The 15,611-nt window shown below is 44.1% G+C and overlaps 1 protein-coding gene across 5 annotated transcripts in view; it reads right to left on the bottom strand.

Moving 5' to 3' along the window:
* The window catches only part of LOC135180060 (ephrin type-A receptor 6-like), a 552,362-nt gene that overhangs the window by 103,220 nt on the left and 433,531 nt on the right, over positions 1 to 15,611 (bottom strand). For all 5 annotated transcript variants that reach the window (XM_064152220.1, XM_064152215.1, XM_064152216.1 and 2 more), the window contains 2 exons: positions 10,997 to 11,122; positions 8,366 to 8,551 (listed from right to left, as the gene is read on the bottom strand). In XM_064152220.1, coding sequence (XP_064008290.1) covers positions 8,366 to 8,551; positions 10,997 to 11,122 — 312 coding nt within the window. The remainder of the gene's footprint in view (positions 1 to 8,365; positions 8,552 to 10,996; positions 11,123 to 15,611) is intronic.

Raw genomic sequence — 15,611 nt, 5'->3', positions numbered from 1 at the left:
TCATGAAATCACCCCTCAGGCTCCTCTCATTCAAGCTAAAGAGACTCAGCTTCCTCAGCCTTTCCATGACCTTAATAATCTTTGATGCTCTGCACTGGACTCCTTCAAGAAGTTCCTTGTCATTCTGGAAATGAGGGACCTAGAATTGGACATGGTATTCCAGATGTGGTCTCACCAGTGCAGAGTACAGAGGCAGGAGAACCTTTCTTGGTCTACTAACTACATCTCTTATAATACCTCCTAGGATACCATTGGCCTTCTTGGACACAAGGTAACATTGCTGGATCATGGCCATCCTGTGGTCCATCAGGACTCTCAGGTCCTTTTCGTCAGAGCTGCTCTCTGAAAGACAATCCCAAATCCTATTCCAGTACATGAGGTTCTTCTTTCCCAGAAGCAAGACTCTACACCTGTCTTTGTATTTAATTAAAGGTCTCCCCACCCAACTCTCCAGCCTGTCCAGGTCTCACTGTCACCTCAAGGAGAGGCTGTATTCCTTGGTGTCAGATGTGAATCTAAGCACCGCATCTGCCACGGGTTAGAAACATTGAATTATCTCTGTTATTTTGATATCTCACCTAGCTTTCACTCACAGAAGTGCAGTCTTATTCTAACATCTTCCCTCAAAAGATTGTAAACTGAGTAAAACTTGGTATAATAAGGCTTCTGCCTTAAGCAAGACACAGTTATTAACTTACCACCAAGAGCCAATTGTAATTCATGAATATATATATATATATATATATATTTTGAAAAGAAGGACATAGAACTGTTAGAGTGAGTCCAGAGGAGGCCACCAAGATGCTGAGAGGGCTACGGCAGCTCTGCTGTGAGGACAGGCTGAGAGAGTTGGGGCTCTGCAGCCTGGAGAAGAGAAGGCTTTGAGGAGACCTTATAGTTGCCTTCAGTATCTAAAGGGGGCTACAAGAAGGCTGGAAAGAGTCTATCAACGAGGTCTTGTAATGACAGGATGAGGAGTAATGGGTTTAAACTGACTGATTTAAACTGGATGTTAGGAAGAAGTTCTTTGCAGTGAGGGTGGTGAGAGACTGGCACAGGTAGCACAGGTGATGTAATCTTTGATCACATTCGGTGATTCTGTGCTCCACAACCTCTCTGGAGATGCCCAAGGCCAGGTTGCATGAGGCCTTGAGCAACCTGTTGTAGTGGGAGGTGTCCCTGCCTATGGTGGGGGGGTTGGAACTGGCTGAGCTTTGAGGTCCCTTCCATCCTAACCCATTCTATGGTTCTGTATTATCCATGGCATTCCTATTACAAGGTCACTGCAGCCTGTATTGTCACTCTTTCATTCTTCAGGTGACTGCTAGTACAAGAACTAAAGCTGGAAACTAAGACACTAATGGCAGTATAGAAGAAAGAAATTAGTCTGAGGCAATGAGATTGTCAGTCCTGACTCTATCACACCACAATTGCTACAAGCTTGGATTCTAAATTTGACTCTTCTTTCCTTAGAGCTTCTCACACATTTCCCCTGTTTCTGATGAAACTGCTGCAGTCAGAGTAACAGCAGGTGGGAAACTGTCCTTGGTGATTCACTATCAACCTGGAAAGAATAAAAGCTTTTGCTGCTGTTCTGCTTTCTTAATGACTGCAATGCTGAAAGTAAGAATGCATTTCTGAAAGACAGCAACATGGAAGGATTTGGCTTTGTATGGAAAGGTGTGAGAAAACAGAATAGAACAAAACTCTAGAAGGCAAAGCAGGTCAATGAAAATGTCAGTAAACAACCACAGAAATACATCCTGGAGGAAAAACTCGAGAGCCAGCTGTTATAGAGGAGGATATGTGGCTGAGAAGAAGTGGAAATAAAATTCAGCAGTGATTGCTATTGAAGGGCATGCACTTTTAAAGGTGAATAACACAGTTTACATTTAAAACCATTCTTTCTTGCTTGCTCATGGAAGGTAAGGCTCAGCATCCGTTCTATCCACTCTTGAAAAAAATGAATTGACTGGGAAGAGTCCAAAGGAAAGCATTAACAACCAAAGGTCTAGCAGACATATGTCAGGAAGGAAGACTTGACAGAACCTGAGTGATTTATTGAGGACAGTAAAGACATTTTAATGGTTTACAAAGGTAAAATGATGCTACAAAGAAGAAAGGCACAAACTGTTCCACCACAGACTGAAAAGGAGCAGAAACAAACAAGCAAACAACACCACCACTAGGAAGTTTAAGTAGGAGAACAGCTTAAACACTCAGATTGCTCAGGGAGGCTGGAGCCTTCAGCAGGAGAGCTTTCTGAGCATGGGGTAGTCGATCATCTGTCCAGACTCCTCTAAAAATAATTGATTCTGCCTTGGGGCAGCAAGATGGACAAGATGGGTCAAGGTGATCCCTCAGTGGCCTTCACAGCCCAATGCTATGCATTCTGTGAGTGATTCGTTGTTGAAAAATACCTCACCTTCCAGAATAAATTCTGAACTCCATTTAACAGTCTCAAGCTGTTAGCAGGTTGGAGAAAAGGACAACATTACATTCATTACACTGGGGACCGAAAGGCCTAGAATGCAATGTCTTGGATGAAAAAAAAAATCCTAAATTAATTGTTACTTTCTTCAGTTTTGAGAGTAGGAAAATGGGTTAGACATGAAGAATTACATACTACAGATTGCAGTGATAGAGGATTGTGCTGCTATTCTGCCTTCCTCACAGATGAGGCAAACTACACTGACCTCAGGAGTCTTCTTGTGCTGAAGAGGTTGTACATAACAATTTAAAAAGAAATGGAATAAGTAAAAGAAATGAATCTGTGCTGAGATGACTGACCAAAGACTTCAGAACTGAGATAGCATACAGAGCTTCAGAATCACCAAAGCAGCGCACGAGAAGGGCGTCGTTCCAAAGCCCAATTCAGTATTAGGAGGATGTTGAGCATACACAGAACCAAAACTCTAGGTGCTGTCTTCATTCAGCCTCCTTTTGTGAAGGATTAAGCTGAAAATTCTTCTGGACAATAATGTTTTCAAAGAAAACGAATGCTTTAAAAGAAGTCCTGTTGTACATGGACAGGCTACAAGAGTTGGGGCTCTTCAGCCTTGACAAGAGAAGGTTTCGAGGAGCTCTTGGAGCAGCCTTCCAGTATCTGAATATTTCCTTTAGAAAAGAAAAATCACAGAGCTCAGGAGTGAAAAACACACGAAAATGAGTCTCCTTCTGTGCTTATTCCTTCTGATTGCTAATGTAAAAAATGTTAAAGATTCTCTTAGCTTTCTAACATCTGGGGGGCTGGGCTGATGAAAAGCTGAACAGGAGCCTGCAGTGGGAGTGCAGCCCAGACACAACCCTGTGCTGGGCTGCAGCAAGAGCAGTGTGGGCAGCAGGGCAAGGGAGGGGATTCTGCCCCTTGGCTCTGCTCTCCTCACACCCGACCTGCAGTCCTGTGTGCAGTTCTGCAGCCCCCAGCACAAGCAGGACATGGAAGTGTTGGAGCCAGTCCAGAGGAGGACTATGAAGATGCTGAGAGGGCTGCAGCAGCTCTGCTGTGAGGACAGGCTTGAGAGAGTTGGGGCTGTGCAGCCTGGAGAAGAGAAGGCTTTGAGGAGACCTTGGAGTGGCCTTCCAGTATCTGAAGGGGGCTCCAGGAAGGCTGGGGAGGGACTAATGACAAGATGTTGTAACGACAGAACAAGGGAGAGTGGGTTTAAAGTGTCAGAGGGGAGATTGAAAGTAGATGTGAGGAAAGGGTTCTTTGCAGTGAAGGTGGTGAGACACTGGCACAGGTTGCCCAGGGAGGTTGTGGCTGCTCTCTCCCTGGAGGTGTTCAAGGCCAGGTTGGATGAGGCCTTGAGCAGCCTGTTCTAGTGGGAGGTGTCCCTGCCTATGGCAGGGGGTTGGAGCTGGCTGAGCCTTGAGGTCCCTTCCAACCTAAACCATTCTCTGATTCTATGTGACAGGTACAAATCCTCCACTACTCCAAGTTCAGAAATGGAAACGATTTCTTACAAACTGATTTCAACAAAGTGGTTTGGGTTAAAGTCTGAGGGGGGAGGAATAAATTAAGATTATGACTACAGTAGAGCCCTCGCATAACACTGTGCATCAACACAGTATTACACAGTACTGACAGGGCTGTGCCTTCTTGTGTGAGATACCAGCAAGCTAAGCTAACTTTAGGTTCCAGTTTAGCTACTGCAACGCCAGTGTTTTGTTCTAGCACCATTCCAATAGTCAGAGAACATTTTTCCATGATTCTTGTAACTACATTGACAGCTGTTTGCTATAAGAATAGCAATTTACTTCACCTGCAACACAGACTTCCAAACAGCAGACGCATTTCACTGCTGTAGGGATCTCAGTGTTGTTTACTTGTGTTTGTGCTGAAGAAAGAGCATTTATTTTTCATATACTTGGTTATGAATAGGAAGCAGTTTGGACAATGTCATACAACTCAGCTCAGCATGCCCTGGCACACCCAAGAAGAGTTTCTAAGATGATCACTGTGTTAATATGACTTGAAAGGGAATAATCAATAAGGGCAATAAGCAGCCTTCTATGGCAAATCACACCAGGAATGGTGTTACTAACACAAACTGCTCATTAGCAATGTGAGAGGGACAGGGATCTGCTGGAGAGGGTCCAGCAGAGGGCTACAAGGATGATGAGGGACTGGAGCAGTGCCTGATGAGGAGAGGCTGAGGGACCTGCGGCTGCTTAGTCTGGAGAAGAGAAGACTGAGAGGGGATTTCATCAATGTTTATCAGTATTTGAGGGCTGGGGGTCAGGAGGGGGGGACAGGCTCTGTTTGCTGCTCCCTGGGATAGGACAAGCAGCAATGGGTGTAAGCTGCAGCACAGGAGGTTCCAGCTCAACACAAGGGAGAACTTCTCTACTGTAAGGGTCCCAGAGCCCTGGCACAGGCTGCCCAGAGAGGCTGTGGAGTCTCCTTCTCTGGAGCCTTTCAAGGCCTGTCTGGATGCGTTGCTGTGCGACCTGAGCTAGATTGTGTGGTCCTGCTCTGGCAGGGGGGCTGGACTCGATGATCTCCTTGGGTCCCTTCCAAGCCTGTGAATGATTGGATCCAGGCTTTCTGCTACAGTGTATTGCCTTGGCCCCAGAAATTGGCCTCGAAAGAACTCTCTGCTAACAGAACGCTTGTGCTATAGCACCTGTTTTGCTTACTGCTCTCTGTGAAAAGGGATTGAAGTTAGGACAAATGAGAAATGACACAAGCAGAAGAGGGGATTAAAACTCTGTTTCAGACTTACTTTTGGGCAAAGTAATTTTAATGTTTTTCATCCTATACAGTTCATATCCCATAACAACTTTGGAAAGCTAACATCTGCTTAGCTTTTAGCACCAAATACAGGCTCTCATTTGTCATGGACAGGCATATTTGTTATTGCCCCAGTCAACAGCTATTGACTTGGTAGAGCACACCTGCTTGTTACAACAAAATGCACTTTTATTCAAGAGTCAGTGACACTGTAATGGAAGGTACTAATGACAAACTGATGTGATATATATCAGTAACTGCTAGAAGTTAATGACTAATGGATACAAAGAGAAAAGCATTGTCTAAGGACATCATTACATGCTTACTAATTAAATTTACCACATCACATGTGTTTTTATAGGTTAGTGGAACTGTAATGCACATCAGATAATTCCTCCTGTTACTAATGTAAGTTTTAACATAAATCACCTTTTAAGCATGCTATCATTACATAAATCATTTGCCCAGGAAGGTTCTATGTGACTGTTACAGCACACTTGTAATGTGTCCATTGCTCAGCCTGCCTTCTAGATTCTTCCTGCAGCAGACCAGTAATGCACAGCTTTGTCCCTCACAGTTTATATGATTTGCACTTTCCATACCTTGGGTTTTTGGTTTTTTTTTTACAAACCCTTTATTTTGTCCGTTTATAATTAATGCTCTACAATTGCCCTTGCCCATTTTTTTTTAAACCTGCCTGACCCAGTATGTCTTCATTCCCATTTTCTCTATCTGGGAGATGCACAAAAGGTGCAGCATCTGTAATTTTTATATTACCCCTAAGTAAATATTCCAAACCCAATAATCAGGTTTGTTCATTCCTTAGAGAAAAGCAGAACTGCTGCTGCTGACTTTTTGACTTACAGTTGTGCATAATCACTTTTCCTGGAGAACAGGAATGCTCTAATCGTGGAGCACAGCACTGATTGATCTCTTTGTTTCTGTTTTCTGAATGCAATCTTCATTTCTCCCTAATCCAATGATGAAAGAAAATCTATAGATGTGGCACAAATTAAACAATCATGCCACTGCCAAGCATACTATACTGTACTCTGTTTGCACTATTCAATTTGATTTAAACAATGCTCCTAAATTACAGTCATTGGCCTTTTCCAGAAATGAGACATACACTACTGGATTCACCACATGGATCATACCTGGTTCATAAACTGCCCACACTGCTGAAGACTGATGGAATTGCTGCTTACTATGAAGCAAAGAGCTAAATTCAACGATGTTCCTACATATTTATGTCTCCTGACAAAGATCAACCATTATTAACTTGTATGCTTGCTTGTTGTCAGCAGAGCAGCTGCTGACAGGAGAGCAATGGAGAAGACTAAGCTCTATCTTTCCATAAGTCTGCAGTGTAATGAATTTTGTTAGCTTAGCAACCAAACATTCCTAACCAATAATAATAATAATAATAATAATGAATTTATCCTGGCAATACTGTATGAAGAAAAAAAAAAAAAAGGATCTTTGTATCTTAATTTAGAACCACAGAGAGATAGAGAGGTATGAACAAGGTTGTCTGATACACCTTTGAAAATTCCAATCCAATACCATCGGCTCACAGCTCACAGGATGTTAGGGGTTGGAAGGGACACAAGGAGATCATCAAGTCCAACCCCCCTGCCAGAGCAGGACAATCCTATCTAATGCAGATCACAGAGGAACACATCCAGACAGGCCTTGAAAGGCTCCAGAGAAGGAGACTCCACAACCTCTCTGGAGAACCCTTGCCAGTGCTCTGGGACCCTTACAGTAAAGGAGTTTGTGTTGAGGTGGGACATCTTTTGCTGCAGCTTACACCCATTGCTCTTGTCCTATCCCAGGGAGCAGTGAGCAGAGCCTGTGGGTGTCGTCGTCCGTCCCCCCCCCCCCAGCAGCCCTCAGATATTTAGAAACATTCATCAAATCTCCTCTAAGTCTTCTCTTCTCCAGACTAAGCAGCCCCAGGTCCCTCAGCCTCTCCTCATCAGCCATGCCCTCCAGTCACCTCATCATCCTCGTAGCCCTCCACTGGTCCCTCTCCAGCAGATCCCTGTCCCTCTGGAACTGGGGAGCCCAAAACTGAAGGCAGTATTCAAGATGAGGTCTCAGAAGGGTAGAGTAGAGGAGGAGGAGAACTTCCCTTGATCTGCTGGAGTAAAGAAGTTCCCCCTTGTGTTGAGAGTTCAAGAGCTAGACTTTCTTCTCAGTTCTAATAAGCTGCCTTTTACAAACACAGCTTTTATTGTTGTAACGAGGTGAGCACAGGATATATTCATAACATTGTATTTACTGTTACAGTAAGAGGCTATCAGTGCTTTATACACACAGCATTTTATCTTTAAAAAAAAAGGTACTTCAAATTAGCAAACAAGGTGGCTCATTTGAGGTAAGGATCATTTTTGAGAAGAGTATAATTAATGGATTTTACAATTCATCACTGCAAAGAGCTGGCAGGAAAGATATTCCATGCATATTAAAAAGAGTTTTAGCAAATGTTTAAAGGATAAGTAGGTAGTTCAGCATCTCAGAAAAGTTTGCAATGCTGCTGAAGTTTTGGAGGCAAGGAATAACTCTTGGAAGCTCAAACAGGTATAAAGAATAAGACATTTCAGAGATTATCCTGGAAATTTAGTGATTCATTTGCAAGTGTACAATAAGTTTGAAAGAGTTTACATTTAATTTCTCTAAACCAGGAAACTCTAAACTGGTACCAAAACTAGTAAAACACAACCAAACAAATGACAAGTGATTGTGGGGAAAAAAAGGAATACTGCTGTTACCTTACAAGACCATTTGACTTCATTGTCAACTCAGTTACATTCATGGTTTTCTCTGCTGTATTCCACTTACCTACAAGCAAATGCTACAATTTATTCCCTAGGAACCTGTGAAGCCTTCATTTGAATGAGGAGAGCTTTAATTGTAAGGTAAACCCAAAACACTTGAAATTGAAAGCAGATAGGCTATGCGTTTCCTGTTGAGCTCCCAAACTCTGCAGTATCTGCTGTCACTTTACGATTTGGATGATTTCTGGGAGCTACAATCCATAGTCAATATAGAAGTAATGCTTAATTTTGATACTAAATCACACAGAATGCAGAACACAACAACAAGCTATTAAAAGTAACTTACTTTTTGTAACAACTCCTTCAAGGCGTATTATATTTGGGTGATCAAACTGTCCCATGATACTGGCCTCTCTCAGGAAATCTCTTCTCTGTCTGTCCACATAGCCACCTTTCAGAGTTTTAATTGCAACAGGTATCTCTCTTTTTCCTGGTGTTTTCAGACGTCCACTGCATACTTCTCCAAACTCACCTTGAATAGATAAACCATTGTTTGGATCATTCACAGTGCCTGGAGAGCCAGAGCACAGCTTGGATTGCTGCACTTGTTAAGACACTTCATTTTTCAAAGTAGCCTTCAATAGCTGTCTTAAAAGCTGTCTTTTTAAAATAAGTTATTTATAGTTATCAGTGAAACAAGAATACAAAAGTATTCAAGAAACTTACACATCTTGTAGAAGTGGACAGATGTGCTAGTTTGAGGCTAATTGGAATATTTTAGTGAGAGAAATTAGGTTATAGGCTATTTACCTTGATCTCGTTCTGGCAAGCAGTATGTGCTAACCATGGCAGAGGCCAGCACCGGATGGTTGGAAACCTATCCAGTTCCACATGCTACTGCACGTAACACCACTCGTGGCTCGGAGAGACAAATCATGTGCAGACATGGAACTCCAGAGAGAATTGAGTCAGATAATGGCACTCATTTCAAGAACACTCTTGTGAAAGACTGGGCCAAAGAGCACAGGATTGAGTGGATCTATCACATACCCTACTATGCTCCAGCGTCAGGGAAGATTGAGCACTACAATGGTTTGCTGAAAACCAACCTAAAAGCCATGGGGGGTGGAACTCTGAAAAACTGGGACAAACATTTAGCGCAAGCTACCTGGTTGGTAAAGAGTAGAGGTTCAGTAAACAGAGCAGGACCTGCACAGTCAGACTTGGTCCAAACAGTAGATGGTGATAAAGTTCCTGTTGTATGTGAGAAGAATCTGTTAGGGAAAACTGTTTGGGTATTTTCTCCTTCGGGCAAAGGGAAACCTGTCCGAGGGGTGGTGTCTGCTGAAGGTCCTGGTCACACCTGCTGGGTAATGCAGGAGAATGGTGAAATCCAGTGTGTGCCACAGAGAAATCTAACCTTAGCTGAGAGGGTCTAAATTCAGAGTTTATAATCGAAGCTGTCAGGAGTTTTCTGTTCTAGGTACTAACTGGTGTCCAAAGACAGAATCTACGATAGAATCTACAGTACGTGAGCATGAACCCAGTGTCACCTGGGAGTCCCTGTTCTTGTCTCATCTATGAGGAGACAAACTGTTCTGAGCTTTTGAATCACCTACATCTGAGATAGACAGAATGAAGTGTGAGCTGAACTTGTGATATTCATTAGTGTAAATATTGGTTTAGATTAGATCAGATAATTCTCAGCAAAACTCCAAGTGAAATAGTCAGGAGTGGATTGTGCTAGTTTGAGTCTAATTGGAATATTTGAGTGAGAAAAATTAGATGATTGGCTGTGAAAAGGAAGCAATGGTGATGTCTGCTGCACTCATAGGCTTGCTGAGATGTATAAAAACAAGAACGCGTGGATAGGATAGAGTGTCTCTGTCAGAGTGTGTGTTTCTTTTCTGCTGGGATCTGTGTAACCCAACTAATCATTCTCCTTCTAACCCCCCTTGCCAATCCTCCAAACTCACTGTGCACCTAAGGCAAACTCTGGGACAAGGCAGAGGGGTGGAAAGAAGGTGGAAGGGTGGTTGGGAGCCCCTCCTGGGCACTCTGGTTTCTGGCAGGGCTGTTGTGTTTCTGTATCACCTTTATCTTGTCTATTTCTGTCTATAGCTGTAACTGTTGTAACTCTCTCCTTGCATCTTGTGCTAAGCTGTGAATATAAAGCTTCATTGCTTACCTTCCAGCTGGCTGAGTCTAGTCTGGGTGATTTCATAAGAGTGGAGGGGAGGGCAGGTAACTCCCAAACCATCACATCATCCCATAGATGAGACCAAGGTCTAAAACAGTTATCCTTGAGTAACTCCTTTCTACCCTCACCACACACTCGGACAAAGACAAACTGGGACGCAAGAAGAAAGCCTGCTGCTATTTTTTCTCTTTCATCTTGCTTCATAGCTCCACAACACCTTTTATACTGTCTACACTCTCTCATCAGATCTCCCTTTTTCCATTCTGACAGTGATCCTTCTCCAGACAGCTACAGGAAAGCTTGTCCCAAGTCAGCTTCATCTTTTCCTCCTGTGCTCCTCTGATTTTCTATTTTTCTTTCAGCCTTCAATACTCTGACCATCTTGACATAGAAAGAGATTCCCATCTAATCTCTGTCTCAGTGACACAGAGTATGTGGCACTAACTACAGCAAATGCTGTGGCACAGTGTTTTGAGTACATTTGGAGTAAAGAGGAAAAAATACCCCAACCCTAAACAAAAATCCCAATCCTATTCAAAAAGTGGATAAAGCCTTAAAAAAGGTTTGGGTGGAACTATTGCTTTGGAAATCTGCCTCTCAAGAACGTCCCTAAATATACACCAGCCCAATACAATAGCCCATGGACTTGAGCTAACTGCTGTGATCAGAGAAACATGTCCACCTTTTGTGCTATACTGACCACCTGCACTGTCCTGGTGACTTAACAAAAGCAGCCTTTCCCTGCCTGGACATTTAAAACAGTAGGCATGATTTTACCTGCTCCAATAACTTTCTCAATACGAATTCTTGAAGGATCTATCTCCTTTGCAAACTCATGGACAGCAAGAGATGGGTCTTCATATGTATCTGGATCTATGTAGGTTTTGATCCCTGGGAAATTTACTGGGAAAAAACAAACAAACAGAAAGACGAGAGAATACTAGGAGTAAATCTCTGACATTCATGCATAAGAACAAAATGGTTTGTGATGCTGGGGTTTTTGGGTTGTCTTTGGAATGCATAGGTGGGTTTTTTTGTATTTGTTTCTTTTTTGACTAAACAATTGAAAGGGTTAGAAAAAAAACGTATTATATCTTTCACAATTTAATTTCCAGAACACAACAGACAAAGTTACTGACCCTGAATTACAACTCTTGTGACTGGGGGTGCTGGTAAACAGTAGCAGAACATGAGGCAGCAGTGTGCCCAGGTGGGCAGCAGAGCCAATGGCATCCTGGGCTGGCTCAGGAGCAGTGTGGGCAGCAGGACAAGGGAGGTTCTTGTGCCCCTGTGCTCAGCACTGCTCAGGCCACCCCTTGAGTGCTGTGTCCAGTTCTGGGCTCCTCAATTCAAGAGAGATGTTGAGGTGCTGGAAGTTTTCAAGAGAAGGGCAGCAAGGCTGGGGAGGGGCCTGGAGCACAGCCCTGTGAGGAGAGGCTGAGGGAGCTGGGGGTGTGCAGCCTGCAGAAGAGGAGGCTCAGGGCAGAGCTCATTGCTGTCTACAACCACCTGAAGGGAGGCTGTAGCCAGGTGAGGCTGATCTCTTCTGCCAGGCAAGCAGCAATAGAACAAGGGGACACAGTCTCGAGTTGTGCTGGATGTTAGGAGGAAGTTGTTGGAAAAGAGAGTGGCATTGGAATGGGCTGCCCAGGGAGGTGGTGGAGTTGCTGTCCCTGGAGGCATTCAAGAAAAGTCTGGATGAGGCACTTGGTGCCATGGTCTGGTTGATTGGCCAGGGCTGGGTGCTAGGTTGGGCTGTCTCAGCTTGGAGGTCTCTTCCAACCTGCTTAATTCTATTATTTCACAGAAATCAGCTCCAGAATATAAGAATTGCAACCTTTGCTATCAGTGGTAGAGCTTTCAAACATTGACTAAGCACAGCATTAAACATCTGTTCTCCTCATTATAGTGGCCTTTTGGGTGAGACATCTGTGACACTGAAGAGCTGGGTTTTACAGCTCCACAGATAGAGGATAAACCTCTGCAAACGCAACAATGCAACTGCTTTCAAAAGTGCTGACATCAGTAATACTCCCTGTGCTCCTAACAGCTTCTGTTAGACACTCATCAACTCACATGGATGCATGGATACTTCAGGATTGTTGCAGTGCATTTTTACATCAAACATCTTTTTACCTGTGTAACATCTTTGTCAGTGACTTGGGCAGGGGAATCAGTGCACCCTCAGCAAGTCTGCAGATGGCACCAAGCTGTGTGGCACAGTCAACTTGTTAGAGGGCAGGGATCCATCCAGAGGGACCTGGACAGGCTGCAGAGCTGTGCCCAGGCCAACCACAGCACATTCAACAAGGCCAAATGTAAGGTCCTGCACCTGGGTGGGAGCAATCCCAAGCAGAGCTCCAGGCTGGGTGAGGAATGGCTGAGAGCAGCCCTGAGGAACAGGACCTGGGGGTCTGGGCTGATGAAAAGCTCAACAGCAGCCTGCAGTGGGAGTGCAGCCCAGACACAACCCTGTGCTGGGCTGCAGCAAGAGCAGTGTGGGCACAGGGCAAGGGAGGGGATTCTGCCCCTTGGCTCTGCTCTCCTCACACCCCACCTGCAGTCCTGTGTGCAGTTCTGGAGCTCCCAGCACTAGAAGGATATGGAAGTGTTGGAGCCAGTCCAGAGGAGGACTATGAAGATGCTGAGAGGGCTGCAGCAGCTCTGCTGTGAGGACAGGCTTGAGAGAGTTGGGGCTGTGCAGTCTGGAGAAGAGAAGGCTTTGAGGAGACCTTGGAGTGGCCTTCCAGTATCTGAAGGGGGCTCCAGGAGGGCTGGGGAGGGACTATTGACAAGGTCTTGTAATGCTAGGACAAGGGGGAGTGGGTTTAAAGTGTCAGAGGGGAGATTGAAAGTAGATGTGAGGAAAGGGTTCTTTGCAGTGAAGGTGGTGAGACACTGGCACAGGTTGCCCAAGGAGGTTGTGGCTGCTCCCTCCCTGGAGGTGTTCAAGGCCAGGCTGGAAGAGGCCTTGAGTGACCTGTTCTAGTGGGGGCTGGAACTGGATGATCCTTGAGGTCCCTTCCAACCTAAACCATTCTAATGTTCTGTGATCCTATAATTCTGTGCCAGGTGATGACCAGTGTTAGTGCAAAGAATGGAGGATATACAAGTATTAGGTTCTCTGAATGTTATTTATGCCTCTGGTTGCTGCCATGTTTGATAGCTACATGGGCCCTGAAGTTTATCCTGTCCTACAGGAACAAAAAAGTCAAAGGCCTTTTGAAGGTTCAGTCTTTGACACTGAAGTGATAAGATAGTGTCAAATGTTTGTTTCTATCCCAGCTGAACACACTGATCTCCTGAGGAGAGGTTCGGGATGAAAAAATACAAATAAAAATGTTGGAAACTTCACTTTAGGGAAAAAATAACAGCCCTGGCTAAGCTGTTTTGGGCAAGATAAATTACAATTAAAACAAGTTTTCTGACCTGTAAGGATTGAATTTGTAACTGCTATTTAGTTTAAAGTACTTTAGACTTGAAAGGGCTCCGTGGAGCCTCTGCCCTTAGCTCTCCTCCTTAGGGAACGCTGCAACGCAGTGGTAAATCTGGAAATGCAGCAAGTCTGTTGGTCACCTGAAAGGTATCTCCAGGGACAGATCCTCAAGGCTAAGAGTGATTACTGTCAGAGCAATTTACATTCTCCCTCACTGCTCCTTGGGTGATTCAGGCAATCTGTCTTTGACTGGGATAGCAATGCTTCCTAATTCACTCCTTTCATTTATGGGTGGATGGCTGAACATTCTTTTTGCCAAGGAGGTCCTGCCTTTGAGATACATTTTCTGAGGATGGGTCCACGAGGAGTGTGCTGCTTTATTCTCTTCTGACTGTATGGAACAACCATAGGGCCAGGGGCAAGACAAGAATGACAATATTCAAATTAATTTAAAAGCCTTAAATAATTTCTGTCTGCTTCCTTGGACATGCAGTGGCAATAGCTGGTTGATGCCAAATTTCTCTGGCAGGCTCCAGCAAGCCATCATTTTCTGGCATGGCAAGTATCCCCTCTGCTTCTGAGTAGATCATGTTCAAGAATTTACATTGCTTCTCTTGGACTATTTGGATGGGGAATTTTTAAGGCTGCTATTGTGTGGTGAGTTTGGAAAACTTTCAATCCATTAACAGAAGTTGATGTAAACAATGCATCAGCTTATCGGGATGAGGAGGGTACTGCAGCTGGGTCCTGAGAATGTCTTTTAGTAGAATTAAGTACATCTCAGCTTTCTTCTTCTTATAACTTAATAGCTGAGTTTAAAGCAGCTCATTATCTGATGAGTCTAAATGCATTAGGTGAAGAACAGAGGTTTAGGACACATGAATGTGTAGGCTTATTTAAGTTGCACGCTGCAGCCATTTGGACCACTGCCAGCAGGTACACACAGCATACAGAAATAAGGAGGTCACCTCACAGAAGCACAGGTTGGTCTGGGATGGAAGGGACCTCCAAAGGTCATCCAGTCCAACTCCCTCTGCAGTAAGCAGAACCACCCTCAATTAGAGCAGGCTCCCCAGGGCACCATGACATGTCGTATTATCAAGGACCTCTTACAAACTCTCGGCAAAGAATTTATTTCCTGAATTCTTCCTCTGATTCATACTGAGCTCCCAAGGGAGAGAGGTGACAGGAGGTGGTTTTCTTTTGTATACAACAGAAACATTGGATGTAAAGTGTGGACGTGACAAACCTGGGAACAGGAACCTGTGTTGGTAACCAGTGTGGGTTTTGCAACAGAAGTTTTTTCAAAGAGCTTCAGCCTGTCCAGGAGAAGTCAATCTTACATTGAACTCCACAGAGATTGTGCAGCCCCACAAACTGTTTCAAGGTGAGCTGCTGGCTACTGAATCTATAGGTAACCAGCAGAGAGAGGAAGGTTGCTAGCAGCAAGGAAGAAGTTCTTATGGAGACGCTGAGTAGTCAGGCTAAAGAAGGGAGTATTGCTGACTGCACAGTTTTAGATGCTGGGCTAAATCCCAGTGATTTGTCTTCAGCTTTGGCTGTATGAAGTGCATAGATGAGTGGAGACCTGCCTCAGCAAGCCTCCAAGCTGAAGCTTTGTGTTAGGATGAGATACAATCATAATTTACCCTGGCCTGAAAAACACAAAGTGAGGCTTTTTTTTTGTATTCAGAGGCATATATCAAGCTCTGTGGCAGAAAGGTTTTTGTCTTCTGTCCTCTCTGACCATATTTGTAAACAAGTGACAAACAAATGTTCATGTCCTTTAAGAGGAAATATGCCCTTTTCCTTAGCAGGAGAAGCCACTTGGCTGGATATAGGGGGATCACCTCATTAAAAAAAAAAACAAGATTTTACTTTTGGTGATTTAGCTTCTATCTCAATCATAGCATTTCCAGGGATAACCCAAAAACCAAAACCATGAAACAACAACAA

This window comes from Pogoniulus pusillus, chromosome 12 (genome assembly GCF_015220805.1).
Source record: "Pogoniulus pusillus isolate bPogPus1 chromosome 12, bPogPus1.pri, whole genome shotgun sequence".
Classification (NCBI taxonomy): domain Eukaryota; kingdom Metazoa; phylum Chordata; class Aves; order Piciformes; family Lybiidae; genus Pogoniulus; species Pogoniulus pusillus.
Note: the sequence above shows the minus strand (reverse complement) of the source record. Positions and strands in the feature narration are given on the sequence as shown.